Source organism: Nematolebias whitei, chromosome 14 (genome assembly GCF_014905685.2).
Source record: "Nematolebias whitei isolate Nwh7 chromosome 14, NemWhi1, whole genome shotgun sequence".
Classification (NCBI taxonomy): Eukaryota; Metazoa; Chordata; class Actinopteri; order Cyprinodontiformes; family Rivulidae; genus Nematolebias; species Nematolebias whitei.
The window spans coordinates 45,309,815-45,327,191 of record NC_056511.1 but is presented as its reverse complement, the minus strand read 5'-3'; the positions used below and the strand labels follow the sequence as shown (position 1 = coordinate 45,327,191).

The following is a 17,377-nucleotide window of genomic DNA, read 5'->3' as shown; positions in this document are numbered from 1 at the left end:
TATACCCTGTATAAACTTTCCACAATACTGAAAATATTGGGTCTTTGTGTGACCCAGATATTTAAGGTGCTTCATAAATATATCTAACCATTGATAAAGTCTCACTACAGTAGCCACAATTTTAAAAGAATCCTAACATTTTACCAATTTATTCCAGTTTGTTACTGATGTGTTTCTTCCCCAACAAACAGAAGCCCTGAAGGTGACAGTGAGTCCGCAGAAGGTAAAGGGCAGCATGGGAAGCCAGGTTTCACTGACCTGCAGTGTGACGGCCTCTGAGGAGTACCAGCTGTCCTGGTACCGCAACGGAGAGCTCATCTACCCCAGTAACAGTGTGCGCATGACGGGCCAAAACAGAGAAAACCTGGTCATGGCTGGTATGGCCAAGAGCGACGGAGGGGCCTATCAATGCTTTGCCAGACATGGCAAGATGTCTGCGCAGGACTTTGTTCAAGTCATACTTGAAGGTCAGAAATCACTATAAAGAATGGAAGCATGCATCAGTCAGTGCTTAAAAACTGACTGCTCATCTATTATTTTCATGTGCGTCTCTGTGTGCACATATTCTAACTTGTTACGGCAGTGGTCTCACATTTTAACTTTATATGAGTTTAGGTGCTTATCACATTGTTGACAAGAGGCTTCTATACAGTTTGGATGCCACTAACATAAAGTAAATATTAATAATCAGTAGATTTGTAAAGACAGAAAGAGGAGCTTTACTCTCACTGGGTTGAGACTTACATGAACTATTTGGCATTTGTGAGGAGTCTCCAAAATATTTCAAAACATTTGCAAGGCATGCTCACTTGCCTTTGTCACGGCTGCTTGCAGTGTTGTCCCTTGAATTTTGAATGTTTAAAAAAATTGCAACATATTTTCTCTCAAAATTCTTACAAAAACCTTGTAGACGTTATAAACTTATCTTAAAAGAATCATAGAACAAGTACTAGATGCCTGCAAAGAATGTCTTCCCCAAGGCTACAGTCCCAAATATCCAGATCAAACCATGACAATAATTAATATAAATTATTTGAAAATTATCCAAAAGTTACCAATTGTACTGCAATAGATTTGTCCATAAACATGAGGGCATTTGCCAAGGTGAGTACTGTTATGAGGAGAGCTGGCTGTGAGTCACTGGGCCACTGCAGCTAACTGTTGCTAGCCGGGGCCTTGGGCCTCATCTCGGACCTAGGACCCACCTCCAGACCACGTCGCTACCCCCGGCTCGAAGTGGCAACTCACACTAATTAATAAATCAAGGAAATGTGAATTCAATTTTACCAATTGTATTAAAATCAAGGCAGGAAAAGGTACAGTTTACAGCGCTGGCCTCTCCGGTCTATGACACAAGATCAGAAACCGGAAGGGCTGATGTCCCGTGTCATTACTGATTTATAGGGCCTAGACTCCTCCTTCGCAGAAGGGGAGCTCAACCTGTCACGTGTATGAGGGGCCGTGACTAATTGTGATCTCAACGGATCTTACATGGTTTGACGTGTAAGGACAATTGAGACGGTGCTTCAAAAGTCTTTCTACATGATGTGGCAAGCAAAAATAAACTCTATTGCTTGACAGATCGTGAATTCCTGGGAGACTTTTTAGAGTTGCTGGCCCCGTTTAACCCAGTCAGAACCGGGTCATAGTTTCATTATAATCCTGTTTCTGAGCAGATCAAAAAAACCCAGGACCAGTCTAGATCATTTACTAACAGTACAAAGCAGTCTTGATTGAGTGCAGTGTAGGTGGAAGTGGGCAATAAAGTAACATGTCCTACCTCGAAGGCAGTTTTGCAAGTCACGGTGTGTAAAAGTGTCCACTCAGAACCTGTTGCTTGATTAAAACGCTCAGAATTCAGTAAGAATGCAGTTGTGTTGCAATTTTATTTGCAACTAAAGAAACTGCATTTCCTGCAAAAATGCAGTGTGAATGCTTATTGCTGAAGAATTTGCTGAAAAATATCTGGAATTAGCTAAAAGAAATGCTGCATTATAGCTAAAATGGAAGAACAAGACTACGTTAGCAGAAGAAAGCAGAAAGAATGCATATTTGGTAATTTATGTTTAAATTAGCAAAAATGAACAAAAAAAAAGAGGAAATTAGCTAAAATAGCTGAAATTAGCAAAAATATAGCTGAAATGTAGCAGAAAAGGACAAAAGAAGCTTAAACTTCAAGAAAGAAGCAGAAAGAGCTGAAATGAGCTAAAAATGTGGAATTAGCTGAAAAAGCTAAAATTTGCATAAAAACAGCTAAATGCTAGCTGAGATAGAAGAAAAAGCTGAAACTAGCAGAAAAAAAGCTGAAAGGAGTATAACAAGCTGAAATTACCATAAATAAGTTAATTAGGTTGAAAGCAACAACAAAAAAGTACCATGAAAAACTTTAATTTATCTGAAAAAAGCTGAAATTAGCAACAACAACAAAAAAAACAGCTTTGAAATAGTAATAAATAAATAAATTGATAGAAGCTTAAATAACCAGAAGGAAGTGGAGAGAGCACATTTTTATAGAATTAGGCTGAAAAAAGTTGGAGTGCTAATAATGTGGAATTAGTTGAAAAAGCAAAAATTTGCGTAAATACAACTAACCATGCTGAAATTATAGAAAAAACTGAAACTTGTAGAAATAAGCTGAAAGAAACATAACAAGCTGAAATGATCAGAAAGAAATTAGAAGAAGCACAAACATCTTGTAGTTAGCTGCAAGAACCTGAAAGGAACACAAAATAGCTGACTCAGCTGAAATTAGCTGAAAGTAGCTGAAAAAATTTGCACAAAGAAGCTGAAGCAGAACAAAATGTGAAAGGAGCAGTTAAAGGTTTAAAACAGGTCTAAAAATATGAAGGATGTAAAATGAGCTCATTTCATTTATATGTAGAAAAAAATGGCAGAAAATGCCAAATTTTTCAAAAAGCTAAAGTTGCACCAATACCAAAAGTTTAGCACCTGAAGGAGATGAATGTTTTGATACCTGCAATAAATTGCTAAAATAACTTAAAAACTGAAAGACGAGAATTGGTCCAAAAAATGTACGGAATGGGAATAAAAGTCAGACTTCATAAATATAAACAAGAAAACAATAGTGTGAATGCTTTATGACATGCACACTATTATAGTCACCAGCTACAATAGTCCTCAACAGTTGAGGCACAGTGAGATTTTACATTTACAATATTTTGTTTCAACAGATATCGTATGTTTTTACTAAAAGGTTCTTGTCATAAAAGCTTGATATGGATTTCTAATATTATTTTATGGCTGACTAATGAAAAACAAGTAAATATGGATGATCTGTTCTTTGATATTCTTCTGTCCAGACGGCACCCCCAAGATTCTGGAATCATTCAGTGAGAAGGTCTACAATGTCAACGAGTTTGTGTCTCTCTCGTGCATGGTGAAAGGCACGCCAGAGCCTCGGGTAATGTGGACTCTGGACGATGAAACTGTGACACGGGACAGCCGGCACCACATCTCCTACTACACTAATGCTGAGGGCCATGTCGTCAGCCACCTGAATATCACCCAGACCCAGGTCGCTGATGGAGGGGTGTACCGGTGCATCTGCAACAATTCAGCCGGGACAGTTTCCTACCAGGCGCGAATAAACGTAAGAGGTGCTTGTCAAACCAACTCTTCCAGCACACCATCACATATACACATCAACATGTCTTGAGGTATTCTGTTTTGATGCTTTTTTTATTAAATTGGCCAACTTGAAAACATTTAAGGTACAGAAGTTAAAAGAATGCCTGAGTTAAGTTTGTTTAGACAATTCAGTTTCTGTCACTTTTGAAGGCCTCATGTTTTCTCCCAGAATAGTGGGAACGTGTTTAAACTCGAATATAAACTCAAACTTGTTTAAGATGTTAGGACCGTTGTTTGACTGGAGTGCTATCTGCAGCATCGTATTAAACTGGACGGCTGTTGTCATGAAGCAGTAACACTGAAGCATTCAGGAATGTTGTGCTGGTATAGTTGTTATACTCCCTCTACTACAGATTGTGCACAATAGTGTCTGTTGCCTGATTGGTTTAATTTGATCATGTTTATTCCAGTGCTAAATGAGAAGATCCTCTAGTCATTACTCAAGGGTCTATGGATGTCAAATGCAGCCAACCGCTGAAGATAGACCTCCACAGATACAATTGCGGGCAACGTGTAAAGATTGTTTATTACATTGCTGCACCCATAATTGCATTGAAACAAATAGCAAAGCAGGCTAAAGCTTGGACTGAAAGAATACTATGGAGCATATCCTGATGCTGATCCATCCAGGTAGAAAAATCTAGCAATGTTAAGTCCGGTCCTCTGGACGGATTAAAAAAACAACAACACTTTATATATAAAATTATTATTAATATTTATTTAAATCCATGCAGTGTACCTGACTTAACTTTGTTAGCTATACTATGGAGCCTTGTGCAGCTATCAGTGTCTTACAGACAATCTATGTTGGCTGGTCACTTGTCACTTGTTATAATGAGGAATACCCAGATAATATGGACTGAGAGGAAAACAGAACCAAACTCAACTATCATTGAAAAGGTTTTATTTACAGTAAGGCAGGGGAATATTTACAAGCAGGGTCTGTGGAACAGAGGAGAGGAATGAATGTCTGGAAGGTAAGATTAGTCCAGCACATAACTGATCAGAATCTGAATTTCTTACAGTTGTAGGAGTCAAGACAGCATGGTGAGAAGGCTGAGGGTTTTTCCAAAGGTAATAGGTCCAGGCTGTCTGAAGAGACACGTGGTGGATGGCGTGGGTGCAGCTGAGGACTGAGAACTGTAGATGAGAATCATTCAGGGATTCCTTAGTACTTTGGGTCAGGAGATAAGATCCAGGATATGAAAACACGAAGGCCGTAGTACAAGGTACATATTTAAATCGCTAGGTACAACACTCAGCTGGAAGCATATGTACTGGCAGGTAGAACAATGCTCCAGCAATGACTAGAGCTCATCTGAAGCCTTGAGTAGTCCTGGCACCAATTGAGGAAATGGTCTCCAGCTGCAGCTGCTCACCAGCTCCACCCTTGCATTCAGGAACCTGGTGGAGAGAGGATGAAAACCCCTACATCAGTGTCCAGTGAAAATCTTATGAGTTGTTCTTTTCCCACAAAGTTTGAGTGAAAGCTGACAGTATGCTTAATGGCTTTAAACAGCTTTAGATGAACCATACGCTCAAGGAAGCCAAAGGGATATAGAGAAGAACATTTTTAAGAGTACGAGTTTTCGCACGTTATTGGAGTTATCCTTGGTACTAGTATTGGGGCATCCGTACTACAGTACCAAACATATGGTTCTAAAAAGTCAAAGAGAAGGGGGATTTAATATAAAAGAGTTCAGCAGTTAATGACTCTTATCCCAATTTATACTTTTCACGGTTTACTCTTGTCTTTAAATGTCTCCATGCAAATTTAAGCAGACATTCTGAAACTTCTCGACGAGCCAAAGACATGTTTATGCTTGCAGAATGAATCAAGGCATGAAAACATTATGTCTTAAGAACACACACAACCTGGCACAGCTGCCTTTCAGCCCATCACCACCTCAAAATCATTTTAAGAGAGTTGTCTCTCTGATGTGTCCTCAAGGGCCTGCCAGCATCAGACCAATGAAAAACCTCACTGCCATTGCTGGGCGGGACATGTACATCCACTGCCGTGTCATTGGCTACCCCTACTATTCCATCAAGTGGTACAAGGATTCCAACTTGCTACCGTACAACCACCGGCAGCGGGCCTTCGAGAACAACGGCACCCTGAAACTGTTTGATGTGCAGAAAGATGTGGATGAAGGAGAATACACGTGTACCGTGTTGGTGAAGCCCCAGCTGTCCACCCATCAGAATGTCTGCGTCACAGTGAAAGGTTGGTACCCTGATCTGTTTTCACTTAGAACGCAAAGAACTTGGTTGGATGATCAGTATGAGTGTTTATTTATTTATGGGTGGGGGTGGGGGGGGGGGGTCTAATACTATTGAAATGTTTGCTTAAAACTTTAACATTAACTGTTGGAGCCAGTTCTGTTTGTGTGTTAGCAAAATATCTCATGAACCACCAGATGCATTTTAATGAAACATTAGGAAAGTTGGTTCGAGGTACATTCATAACATTAATTTGGGGAGTCAGTCCAAATTAAAATGGCCACTACAACTAATTCATATTAAATGGTAAATTGACTGTACTTAAATAGCGCCTTTCTTTTTAGCGCCGTTCTTTAAAAAAAAAAATTCTTTATTTAAGAATATGCATATTTAAATTCCAACATCTATATGTATACATACTTATAATAGCGTAATACATAAAAGAAAGGACTAAAAATAGAAGCAAACAAACAAAAAAAAGAGATTTTGTTTCTCAGCTAACATTTGAAGTCCATTTCAGCAACTGACGTCCCTCACGAAGGTCCTCAAAGGCTCACGTAAAAGATGGGAGCGCCCATCCGGCGTCAAACACAACGAGAGGACAGAAAGATCTGACACCTCCTCTCAGAACCATAACTCTTTTATCCGTGTGGCCATCCAAAATGGGAAATGGCAGGGGCCCATACACTCAAAGAAATATCCATTTTTAAATGAAGTTTTGCCGTTATCTTTTCTATATAATACACATTTTTTAATCTTTCTTGCCATTGTTGAAGGGTGGGAGGTAAAGGCTTGAGCCAGGACAGAGTTATCATTTTCCTTGCTACCAGTAAAAGAATCTGTAGTAATTGGGCTTTCCTTTTCCCAATATGTTCTCCTGGGGTCAAACTTAATATATAATACCGTGGGTTCAACGTAAATTAAAAAATTTTTGAATATCTGTCTGGACTCCTTGCCAGAATGAAATCAACAATGGGCGATCACAAAAAATATGTGTATGGTCCCCAATCTGATTGTAGTTCCTCCAGCATAAATTTGTAGCATTTTTGTCAAATTTTGATATACTAAAGGGTGTTCTGAAAAATCTTGACAGGTAGTCACTGACATGAGCTCCTCTCTGGTTCTGAGGCCTCTGTCTGAAGAGACATCAGCCATGGAGACCATGGAGGTCTGGAATAGAAAAAGAGCAGAAAAGGTTGCACAAAAAACTGAATGAGCAGATAATAGTAAAGAGAAATACTTAAAACATGAGAAATAAAAAACTATTTAGTAATATGATTATATACCTGATTGCTGGACATGGGCACCGGCGACCCCCGTGACCCAAAATGGAAGAAGTGGGTCAAAGATAATGGATGGATAATATACCTATTACTTTCTTTTTATTTGTTCTTCCACTTGTTTCATCGTCACTCAAACAACTGCCTCTTCACACGGCTGCTGTTAGAGAAGAACATGAACCTGACGCTCAGCTCAGAGGAGGAACTTCTGTCCTCTCAACTCAAACCAACTCGAACAAAGAAAACAAGATGTTTGTTTCAGATACCCTTTAGAAGTTGATACGTTTTAGATGAGCAACTGGGGTTATCCTAGTATAATCTTACTATAAATATTAAAATTAGTTTCAGTTATTTAGAGCTCACCATAGCACAGAGACAGTTGAAAGTTACTAATGATATTCTCATGGTCTCTGACAATGGGCAGGTGTCTACACTGGTCCTGCTACACCTCAGTGCTGCATTTGATGCAGCTGATCATATTTTATCGCACACATAAGACTGAAAGTCTTTGTTCACAAATCAATTCAATTCAGTTTATTCCTACAGCTCCAAGTCACAACAGAAGTCATCTGAACAGAAACATTTATATTGAAACGTAAGTTAAAACTATTTATCTGAGGAGCCAGCAGAATGATTTGAGTTTTAATATATTAGCAAAACAACTCATAACTAGCTCTGAAAATATAAACTAAAGTCGCCAATCAATTCTAAAACATCTTGCTTTGGTTGAACCCTTGGCACGTGCACCCTCGTGCAATATTACACCACTGCACCCAGTATCCACTGGTTAACTGGTCACCATTAACTCCACACAGACTCTCCCACTGGTACATCTTCATCTTTAAATCACTTCTTGGTCTGTTGCCTTCATACATCTCCTCCTACATGTCTCTGCGTGAGTGCAGCTACAGCGTGCGCTCTCAGGACATCATTACCTGCAGTGTTCCCTCAGTGAGGACTGAACTAGACAAAAGGACCTTCTCCTACTCCGCTCCTGTTTCCTGGAACATCTTGTAAAAAGATCTGAAGCTCTCGACCTTTGACCTCTCTAAGTGGCTTCAAGCATCTGTTGGACACCTGCAGGGTCCAATGCAGACATGTTCCTGTTTTTAGTTTTCTACATTCGCCTTAGAATCTAGCTGTTTTTGTTACTTTTTTTTGCCATTTTATTTTAATTTGTTAAAAACAATGTGTATGCCTCTTATATTGTCCACTGTTGTCATCACTCTGTTGAAATCAGGTGTCTCTTGTAAATGAGTCCTTGAGGCTCAGTGGGATCAACCTGTACAAATAAAGATTGAATGAATGAATATTCAACGCGTCCAGTCTCAACCAGTTTAACTGAGCCAGTTCAGACAGTTCATCATCCTGTTAGTTCTCCCTCTCTCTCACTCGAGCTGCAGTTATTCTTCTTCTCGCCTTTTGTTGATGTTTGTTAATAAAAGCTTGGTTTGGCTCCTCATGTTTATCTTCATCTCAGCCCTCTTAATTAATTTATTTTACCTGGACACAGCTGACAACACTGAAACGTTTCCTGCTACGAACAAAACTTTTATCCTGGCAGGATCAGCTCAGTTCAAACTAAATAAATCAGTTCATACATGCCATATCACAGGAGAACTCCCCGTCGGTGGTTTTTTATCTTGTCCCAGTCCGTGTTGACAAACTCATGCTGCGCTCCTTCTTCTTCTTCTGTTTTAAAGGCAGCGCGCTTGGCTCTTCTTCTTCTTCTGTTTGTCGGTGCAACCAGCTGCTACAGTAACAGTGATTGTTGCTCCCAGTTGCTGTAATAACAGTCCACATGCAACTTTTTTTATCTCGTTCATTAAACGCTCAAATTGGGGACATTTTTGGGGACAGCTTTAGTCGGGGACAGGTCGTCGAAATCGGGGACTGTCCCTGAATATCGGGGACGTCTGGTCACCCTATCGTAACAGTTAATTTAACAGAAAAAGATTTAGCGCGGTAGGAGCCGAGTCATTTACAACACATTCTTTAAAGTTCAAATCTGGTGATATTTCATGTGGTTGCACATGTACGGTGGCCCTGGGGTGTCCATGAACACATCTGAAGGACAAACAAACAAGAAAACAACAGAATTACGTTTCAACAAACAAAATTACATTTGAAAAGACACAACAAAAACACAACAACATTTGAAAAAATGCAATTACATTAAGCCAAACCTCTTTTTTTTTGTGCGTTTTGTTTTTACTTTATTAATAACATAAAACAGAACAATGTAGAGTAGGGTCATTCCTACTAGTCGGCACCTTTTCAGTCATTTTGTGCTATATTTTGTTTCAAGGTGGGCTAATATTCATTTTACTAATCTCAACTTGTATGTTTGACTCCCCTCTACCATAAAACACAACCATATGTACACAAGATGATTTTATTTTAAATAATTAAATCAAATTTTTAATGCAACTTGTGTTTACTGCCAGGTATGAGCCCTTTCATGCTTTCTGAAATTACGTTACAATTCTAAGTAATTTAAAAAAAAAGTCATTTTTTAATTTTTTTTAATAGTACTATTTAGAATAGTTCTCATCCAATGACTTTTTATGATATCAAAATGTTTTTAAGCTTAAATGATTAAAAATAAATGGAGTCCCTGAGTCAGCTGTCCACCCTGTTACTCTAAAACACCTGTCACCCCAGTCCCATGAACGTAATTCTGTTTTTTTCAAGTGTTCATTTACACCTCAGGGCCACCGTACATACGCTTATTTTTGAGTTTTGACCAAAATGGCAACGACTCATTTTTTAGACTTTGTTGACCAGAGTCTAAATCATAAAAGACGTTGGGTGATATGCAGGACTGTTAGTCACATACAGGACTAAGGCTGTTTATTTAGGGTGTGCATACACACCGTGTCATTCCAGTCTTTATGGATTACAGTCACAACGAGCCGCCATTAATCTTCCTCTGTGTGGCTGTCACTTCATCACTCTGCACACTGACTGTGTAAGGTGGTTCCATCTTCTGCGAGTCTTGCATTCACATGGCATTTCGAAGATGCTCTGAAGTATCCAGACACCTGATACACACACAGGCTGATGGATATTTGTGGAAAGCCCTGTGAGCAAACACATCATCATAAAACACGCGGCACCGTGTCCATCACCTCCACCGTTTTACCCGCAGCTCATCTCAATACACGGACGATGACGACCTCAGATTGCTCTCTTTCATTGATGACGCCGTAAAACATGAAATGCCAGCTGGGAACCCCCAGCCCCTCCCGCCTCCCCTCTGTCTGTGTGGCAGGTCTTGATGAACTAACAACTGTGTGAGGGGGGACATCACACGGCGTAGGCAAAGCCACGCCGTTATTCCGCCTCAGCTAATTTGCCTCTCAGCTGTTTAGCATTCCACAGCTGCCGAGAGGAAATCCCCAGGAGCCTATTATGCCTATTTCGTTGAGAATTAAATAAATACTGAAGAGCTGCTTATTCCAATAGTATTTTATGTCATTAATTTACAAAGCATCTGCTTCTCACGATGGCTACAGTGTCCCTGGAGAGCAACAGAGAGAAAGTGTCGTGTGCATGTTTTTACGAGCCACATCAGCAGCTTTGTGTGCGAGGAGCTAATAAAACATTTCTTCTGTGGTTTTGATTGATTTATGAACATTCATAACATGTTTTGACATCAACACAAAGCCAGTACGGATAAAATATAAGCAACATTTTCTAAAGTTAAACCTTTAATTGAATTGTTTGTTGTTAAATGCCTGCAGGAAATAAACCTCCATGTCTCCTTCACAGTCCCACCCACCATCCACCCTTTTGAATTCCCTCGGTTTTCCATCGGCCAGCGAGTCTTTATTCCATGCGTGGTTATGTCTGGGGACCAACCTGTCTTCATCACCTGGCAAAAAGATGGCCGACCAATCCCAGCCAGCCTGGGAGTCACCTTAGACAACATAGACTTCACCAGCTCTCTGCGGATCTCCAACCTGACGCTGGCCCACAACGGCAACTACACCTGCATCGCCCGCAACCAAGCTGCTGCTGTGGAGCACCAGAGCCAGCTCATTGTCCGAGGTGTGGGGGTAGTGGTGGTGGGGGGTTAGGGTCCAAGTTGCAGGGGCCAAACAGAATTTATTTGTTTAAATAAAATTTAATTTGTTTGAATAAAAATAAAAACAAAGTAAAAAGAGGAGAAATTGCATTTTGGGGGGAAATCCAGTGAGAATGCTTGGTGCTAAATGAATTTCCTTAGGAAACTGAATCTGAGTAGCTAAAGCTAAAGAAAGCAGGGCATTAGCTAAAAATTAAAAGAGCATAATAATATACATGAGCTAAATGAGCTTAATTAAAGCTCAACTAAACGCCAGCTGAAGCCTAAAAGTAGCAGAAGTCCAGCTAAAAGATAAAAGTAATATAATGATAGCCGAGAGTCGCATGCCGTAACAAAAAATAGAGCAATCTGACCGATGTAGATTTCAAAATACATTTTCTATGTAACTGAAGACTTAATGAATTTCAGCCATCCATTTTATTCCACTTATCTGGGGTCGGGTCGCGGGGGAAGCAGCTTAAGTAGGGAGGCCCAGACTTCCCTCTCCCCAGGCACTTGGTCCAGTCCCTCCGGGGGAATCCCGAGACGTTCCCAGGCCAGAAACATAGTCCCTCCAGCGTGTCCTGAGTCTTCCTCTGGGCCTCCTTCCAGTGGGACGTGTCCGGAACACCTCACCAGGATGGCGTCCAGGAGGCATCCTAACCAGAGCCACCTCAACTGGCTCCTCTCGACGTGGAGAAGCAGCGGCTCTACTCTGAGTCCCTCCCGGATGATTGAGCTTCTCACCCTGTCTCTAAGGGAGAGCCCAGACACCCTGCGGAGAAAACTTGTTTTGGCCGCTTGTATCCGAGATCTCATTCTTTCGGTCACAACCCAAAGCTCATCGATAGATACCCTCATAGACGAGGGTGGGAACGTAGATCGATCAGTAAAATGAGAGCTTCGCCTTTTGACTCAGCTCTCTCTTCACCACGACAGACCAGTACAGCGCCCGCTTCACTTCAGATGATGCACCTATCCACCTATTGATCTCACGTTCCATTTTTCCCTCATTTGTGAACAAGACCCCAAGATACTTGAACTCCTCCACTTGGGGCAGGACCTCCTCCCTGACCCGGAGAGGGCACTCCACCCTTTTCCGGCTCAAGACCACGGCCTCGAATTTGGAGGAACTGATCCTCATCCTGGCCGCGTCACACTCGGTTGTGAACCGCTCGAGCGAAAGCTGTAGATCACGACCTGATGAAGCCAACAGGACCACATCATCTGCAAAAAACAAAGATGCGATCCTAAGGATTAATATCCTGATGCATGCTCAATAATCCAGGTAGAAACATCTAAAAAAATTAAGTCTGGTCCTCTGGACATTCAAAAAACAAAACAAACAAACAAAAAATGTAGAAACGTTTCGTCTTTCATCCCGAGGACTTCCTCAGTCTGAGGTGCTGTATTCAGCTCAGTCTCTTAAATAGCACCTTCTCAGAGTGGATCAACCAGTTTGCTGCTGACAACCAAAACCAGCTGATCACATGCTCAAGAAGGACCATCAGCCTAACAATGGATCATTAGCACCTGATGGCTGTTTACTGTTCACAGAGGGCTGAGTGATACTAGCAATCACAGCATTGTAAGAGGGGGACAGTTGAACCTGGAGGCTCCACCCCTGTTTAATGATGGACGATTTCTTTTCACAAAGATGGCCTCCTTTACTCCTCTCTCAAACCATCGTTCCTCTCTGTCCAGGATGTGAACATCTTCATCCCTGAAAGAGTGACCTCTGGCCTGGAGATGAGTGTAGACCGCAGAGTCCTGGCCTGATGATGTTGATCTTCTGTGCTGGTCCATCCTTTTGGCCAGTGGCTGTTTAGTTTCCCCGATGTAAGACTGATCACCCTCCTGAAACTGAACAACATACACAATATTACTCTGTGTCGGGGGACTGGATCTTTGGGATGAACCAGTCTTTAATGTATTTTGGGGTTTAAAAGCCACTGGGACGTTATGTTTAGAAAATAAACGTCTCAGTTTCTCTGATACTCCCTCAACATCTGGAATGACCACTGGTCTGGGTCTGGGTTCCTCCTTTTCACCTGATGCTGACTGGGAACATAAGGATTAATGGATTTCAATGTGGACAATATTTGTAAAAACATCCTGATGCATGCTCAATAATCCAGGTAGAAAAATCCAAAAAAGTTCAATCTGGTCCTCTGGACGTTCAAGAAACAAGAAAATAAAAAAGACAATAAACAAAACAAAGCAAAAAAAACGTATGTATTCTGAATGTGCAGAGGACCAGATTGAACTTTTTTTGATTTGTAAAAACAGTTCAATAAAACTCAGAATTTTAATCTCCTGAATCAGCTGAATGTTTTAATAATGAAATGGCTGAATTAGCAGTGGTAGAATGCACAAAATGTAGGGATCCAATAGAGGAAAACAGCTTTAATGTCAGGATTCACACAAGAAGTATATTTTATGTCATAAATGTCTAGATTTTTAGAAGCAAACCTTTATCTAAAAGCTGCTTTCTTTTCAGTTCCTCCCAAGTTTGTAGTGCAACCCAAAGACCAAGATGCAATTTACGGAAAGGCCGTGATACTGAACTGCTCAGCTGAAGGCTATCCTGTTCCCACCATCCAGTGGGAGTACTCTAAAGGTAAAAGTACACATTTTTACAGGTGTAAATACACATTTACACAGGTGTAAGTGTACACCGTACACACAGCTATGAAGCACAACTTCTCATCATTTAAAACATACAACCGGCAGTAGATGCTAAATATTTGTAGCTCTTATACCTAAATGAGTGCGTTCTTGGTTTTATGGTTCTCTTTGAAAACTAAAAGCGTTGTTGTTGACAATAATTTGACCACTTTTATGTTCTTTGTCTTTTTATTGCCTGCTGCCAAAGGCAAAAGAGTGTAGGTGTCTGATTGTCTTTAGTTAGTAAGACATCTCATGAACCAAGCGACTGATTCTTTTACACTTGCAGACTGAAACTTTTGCATGAACAACAGGGATCTTAACGTCTTTTTGTAAGAAATATTGTGTAAATAAAAACAATTAAAAAAAGGTTAATATTTTTAAATTATAGAAGTTAAAACCAATATTCAGCACAAATCTCTTGAATGTTTTGATAATTAACCAGCTAAACCAGCATCAAGTATGCAGGAGTAGCAATCAGACATGCTGAGTCAGCGTTCACACAATTACAGCTGTTTAATAAAACATTAGGTTTAAGCACAATAAATATCCGGTAACGTGTGTATGATGTTCAAAAATGTGTTGCACACAAAAAAAAATTTAATATTTAATTTGTTTCTCAGTAATTTGGCTTTATCATATAGGCACCGTCACCAGAACCACACGTTCCTACAGCCACACATCTGGATTTTCAGCCACACATCTGGATTTTCTCTTATGACCCACTTTGGTTTGACAGTAATAAATTATTCAAGTTGATGTAATTTAGTGATTGAAAACTGTCAAAGTGTTCCTCTGTTGAGGATTTTAAAAACAGCTTAAGATATTTATTTTCTCTGGCTTTTAATTTGAATTAATGTTAATTGACTCATACATTCAGCAGCCTCAGCACCAACAACTTAGTGCTAATTAATCTATTATTTGTTTAATTTGGTGTTTTTACAGTTCAGGATTTATTCTGCAGCCACTCCACTTGTTTTTAACTAGGCTTGACTAATAAACGATGTGTTTTCTCCGCCAGGCTCCGGGGTCCCTCAGTTCAAACCCATCGTCCTAAACTCGGGCTTTCGAATTGAAGTTTTGGTGAACGGCTCGTTGCTCATCAAGCACGTGCTCAAAGAAGACAGCGGTTTCTACCTTTGTAGAGTCAGCAACGACGTCGGGGCTGACGTCAGCAAGTCCATGTTTCTGAACGTTAAAAGTAAGTTTTATGATATAATCTAATACAGACACAACACCTGCCATGTACACCATTAATCAAACCTGGGATTATTTTATCAACTAAACATTTGCTCATGTGTTCACTGGGAAATGTAGCAGACAGAGAACCTGTCTAACGTCATGCAGTGCATTTGGCAGATCAATGATGATGGTTTTGTTGGTTTTCTGCTGGCTTCTATATGTGTGTGTGTTTCTGCTCTTTAAGAGATGGTTTAGTCATCTTTGGAGTGATGTTCTGTCTAACACAGGTGGGCAAACCTTCAGACTCGTGGACCACACTGAGTTCTAAAACTGGAGCGAAGGGCCAGGAACAGCTGGATGGAGTGTTTGTGTGATGTCACACCCCAGCACAACAAACAGCCACCGGGACGCTATTAATGATGGTTGATTCCACCTTCTGCACCACTCAAGCAGCCACTAAGTCAGATTATATGATGGAACAGTGATTTTATTGACAATAGTTAAATTATTAACTTTGTGGAGTCTTACCAACTTCAGGCCAAACAACAAACAAAACAAACCACTGTATTTTCTCTTACCTGAAGAAAAATCACATGAACCAAACCACAAGTCTCTTACCTCACTGTGCTCATGGAACACAGGAGAAACGTCTAAATAAAGTGTCAGCTCACCTCCACAAACTCCTCACTAAACTTTGTACAACTACAGGATCTAAAGTTGATGACAGGTCAGCAGGTTGGGGATGGAAGCAGACGTCCTCCTCCTGCAGCTCCTCTGTGCAGCCTCACAACAGAGAACCTGACAATAATTCACACAATTAACAGTTTCACACACAAAACACGACTTACAGCGATTCCTGATGGATGAAAATAACATCTGGTCGAGGTTTTTCTTTCACTTTATCCTGGATTCTTGTCAACAGCCCGACATGTTTTCCACTTAAATCTGGTGACGTGTCCGTTGTGACAACTTTACTCCACAGAAGCTTCATTCTCTCATGACAGCAGACGGTTATAAAAATCATCTCCGTGTTTTTCCTTTCAGAGACTCCAGGGTCAAAAACACCTCCATTATCTCAAAACTGTTGTTAATCCCACAGATTAAAAATAAGAGCTGAGCAGTGTCCTTTATTACTTTCATCCAGTAAACCGTAACTTAAAGGCCTCTCTCTGCCTTTTAACTTATTTTACTAAATCTTCATCAGTCAGTTCCACAAGGTGAGTCCCAGTCCTGCGTGATAAACTGATGTTTTCTAACTTGTCTTGGCCCTTCGGACACAACAGACCTCCTCTGTTTTTACCATGTTTCTTTAAAAAAATCACCATTGGAGAAAGGCTTGCTAGCATAGTTAGCAGTTAGCAAAGTGTACTCTTTGAAAACCGCAACAGTTTCTTGGCATAAAAACTTTCTTTGATTGGACCTCAGTGAAACAATATGTTGTTGTCCACCCCATTTTAAACACTCGGCACTCACTCTACACTTTTCTTTTCTTTGATAAACACGTTTTACTGACGAGTTCGAAGGGCAAAGTAAAAATAAAAGAGTAGAAGAAGAAATTACTTCTTCTCCAATGTTAATTTGCCTGTAACACACGCTAGTGTCTGTAGTGCGCCTCTACTGGGGAAATGCTGGAACTACAGGTTAAACACCAGTTTTTTCCCTATTAAATTCAGTTTTTTAAATATAATTTGAACCAGTGGCAATTTTAACCTCTTTTTGGAGTTGCTTAAACACCCCAATTAAAAAGCCCAATGGGCCGTATACGGCCTGCGGGCCGGGGTTTGCCCAGGCCTGGTTTAACAGCTAACAATAGTTAGTATCTTATCAGCCAGGACATGTGTTACTGAGCATGGAGTGTTGAGAAATAGGAAAAAGTCTTTGTCCCGATGAAGCTAATGACCAGCCAAACAAGAGCCTTTGTTTTAAATCATTTTTCAGGCTTATAAAATAATTCTCAGAAACAACATAGCAGAACATGACACAAACTGATACTTAACTTCTACAATTTTGCATTAGCCTCTTCTTTAGTTTATTTTCTCAAATGAATAATGTCCATGTTCCCATGAGAATTAATTGGTGCCAAGTAGAGACTGACCGATATGGAAATGGAAATTTTGGCTATCGCCGATACCGATTGGTAGGAGGGTGCTACCACCGATAACTGATATGATGGCTGGAAATTTTGAGCTTTGTCCACCCCCAAGAATCTAATAAAAGAGCAAGTGGAGCGGGTCATAAACACGTGATAAACGAGGGACTACTGTATATACATTTATATATATATATATATATATATATATATATATAT

At 40.3% G+C, this 17,377-nt stretch overlaps 1 protein-coding gene across 1 annotated transcript in view; it reads left to right on the top strand.

Moving 5' to 3' along the window:
* Nucleotides 1-17,377, top strand: part of LOC119420340 (Down syndrome cell adhesion molecule homolog) — a 218,182-nt gene that overhangs the window by 155,747 nt on the left and 45,058 nt on the right. Inside the window, exons 6-11 of the mRNA XM_037687727.1 lie at nucleotides 192-467; nucleotides 3,321-3,617; nucleotides 5,600-5,875; nucleotides 10,926-11,204; nucleotides 13,721-13,840; nucleotides 14,909-15,088. Of these exons, the coding sequence (XP_037543655.1) occupies nucleotides 192-467; nucleotides 3,321-3,617; nucleotides 5,600-5,875; nucleotides 10,926-11,204; nucleotides 13,721-13,840; nucleotides 14,909-15,088 (1,428 nt within the window). The remainder of the gene's footprint in view (nucleotides 1-191; nucleotides 468-3,320; nucleotides 3,618-5,599; nucleotides 5,876-10,925; nucleotides 11,205-13,720; nucleotides 13,841-14,908; nucleotides 15,089-17,377) is intronic.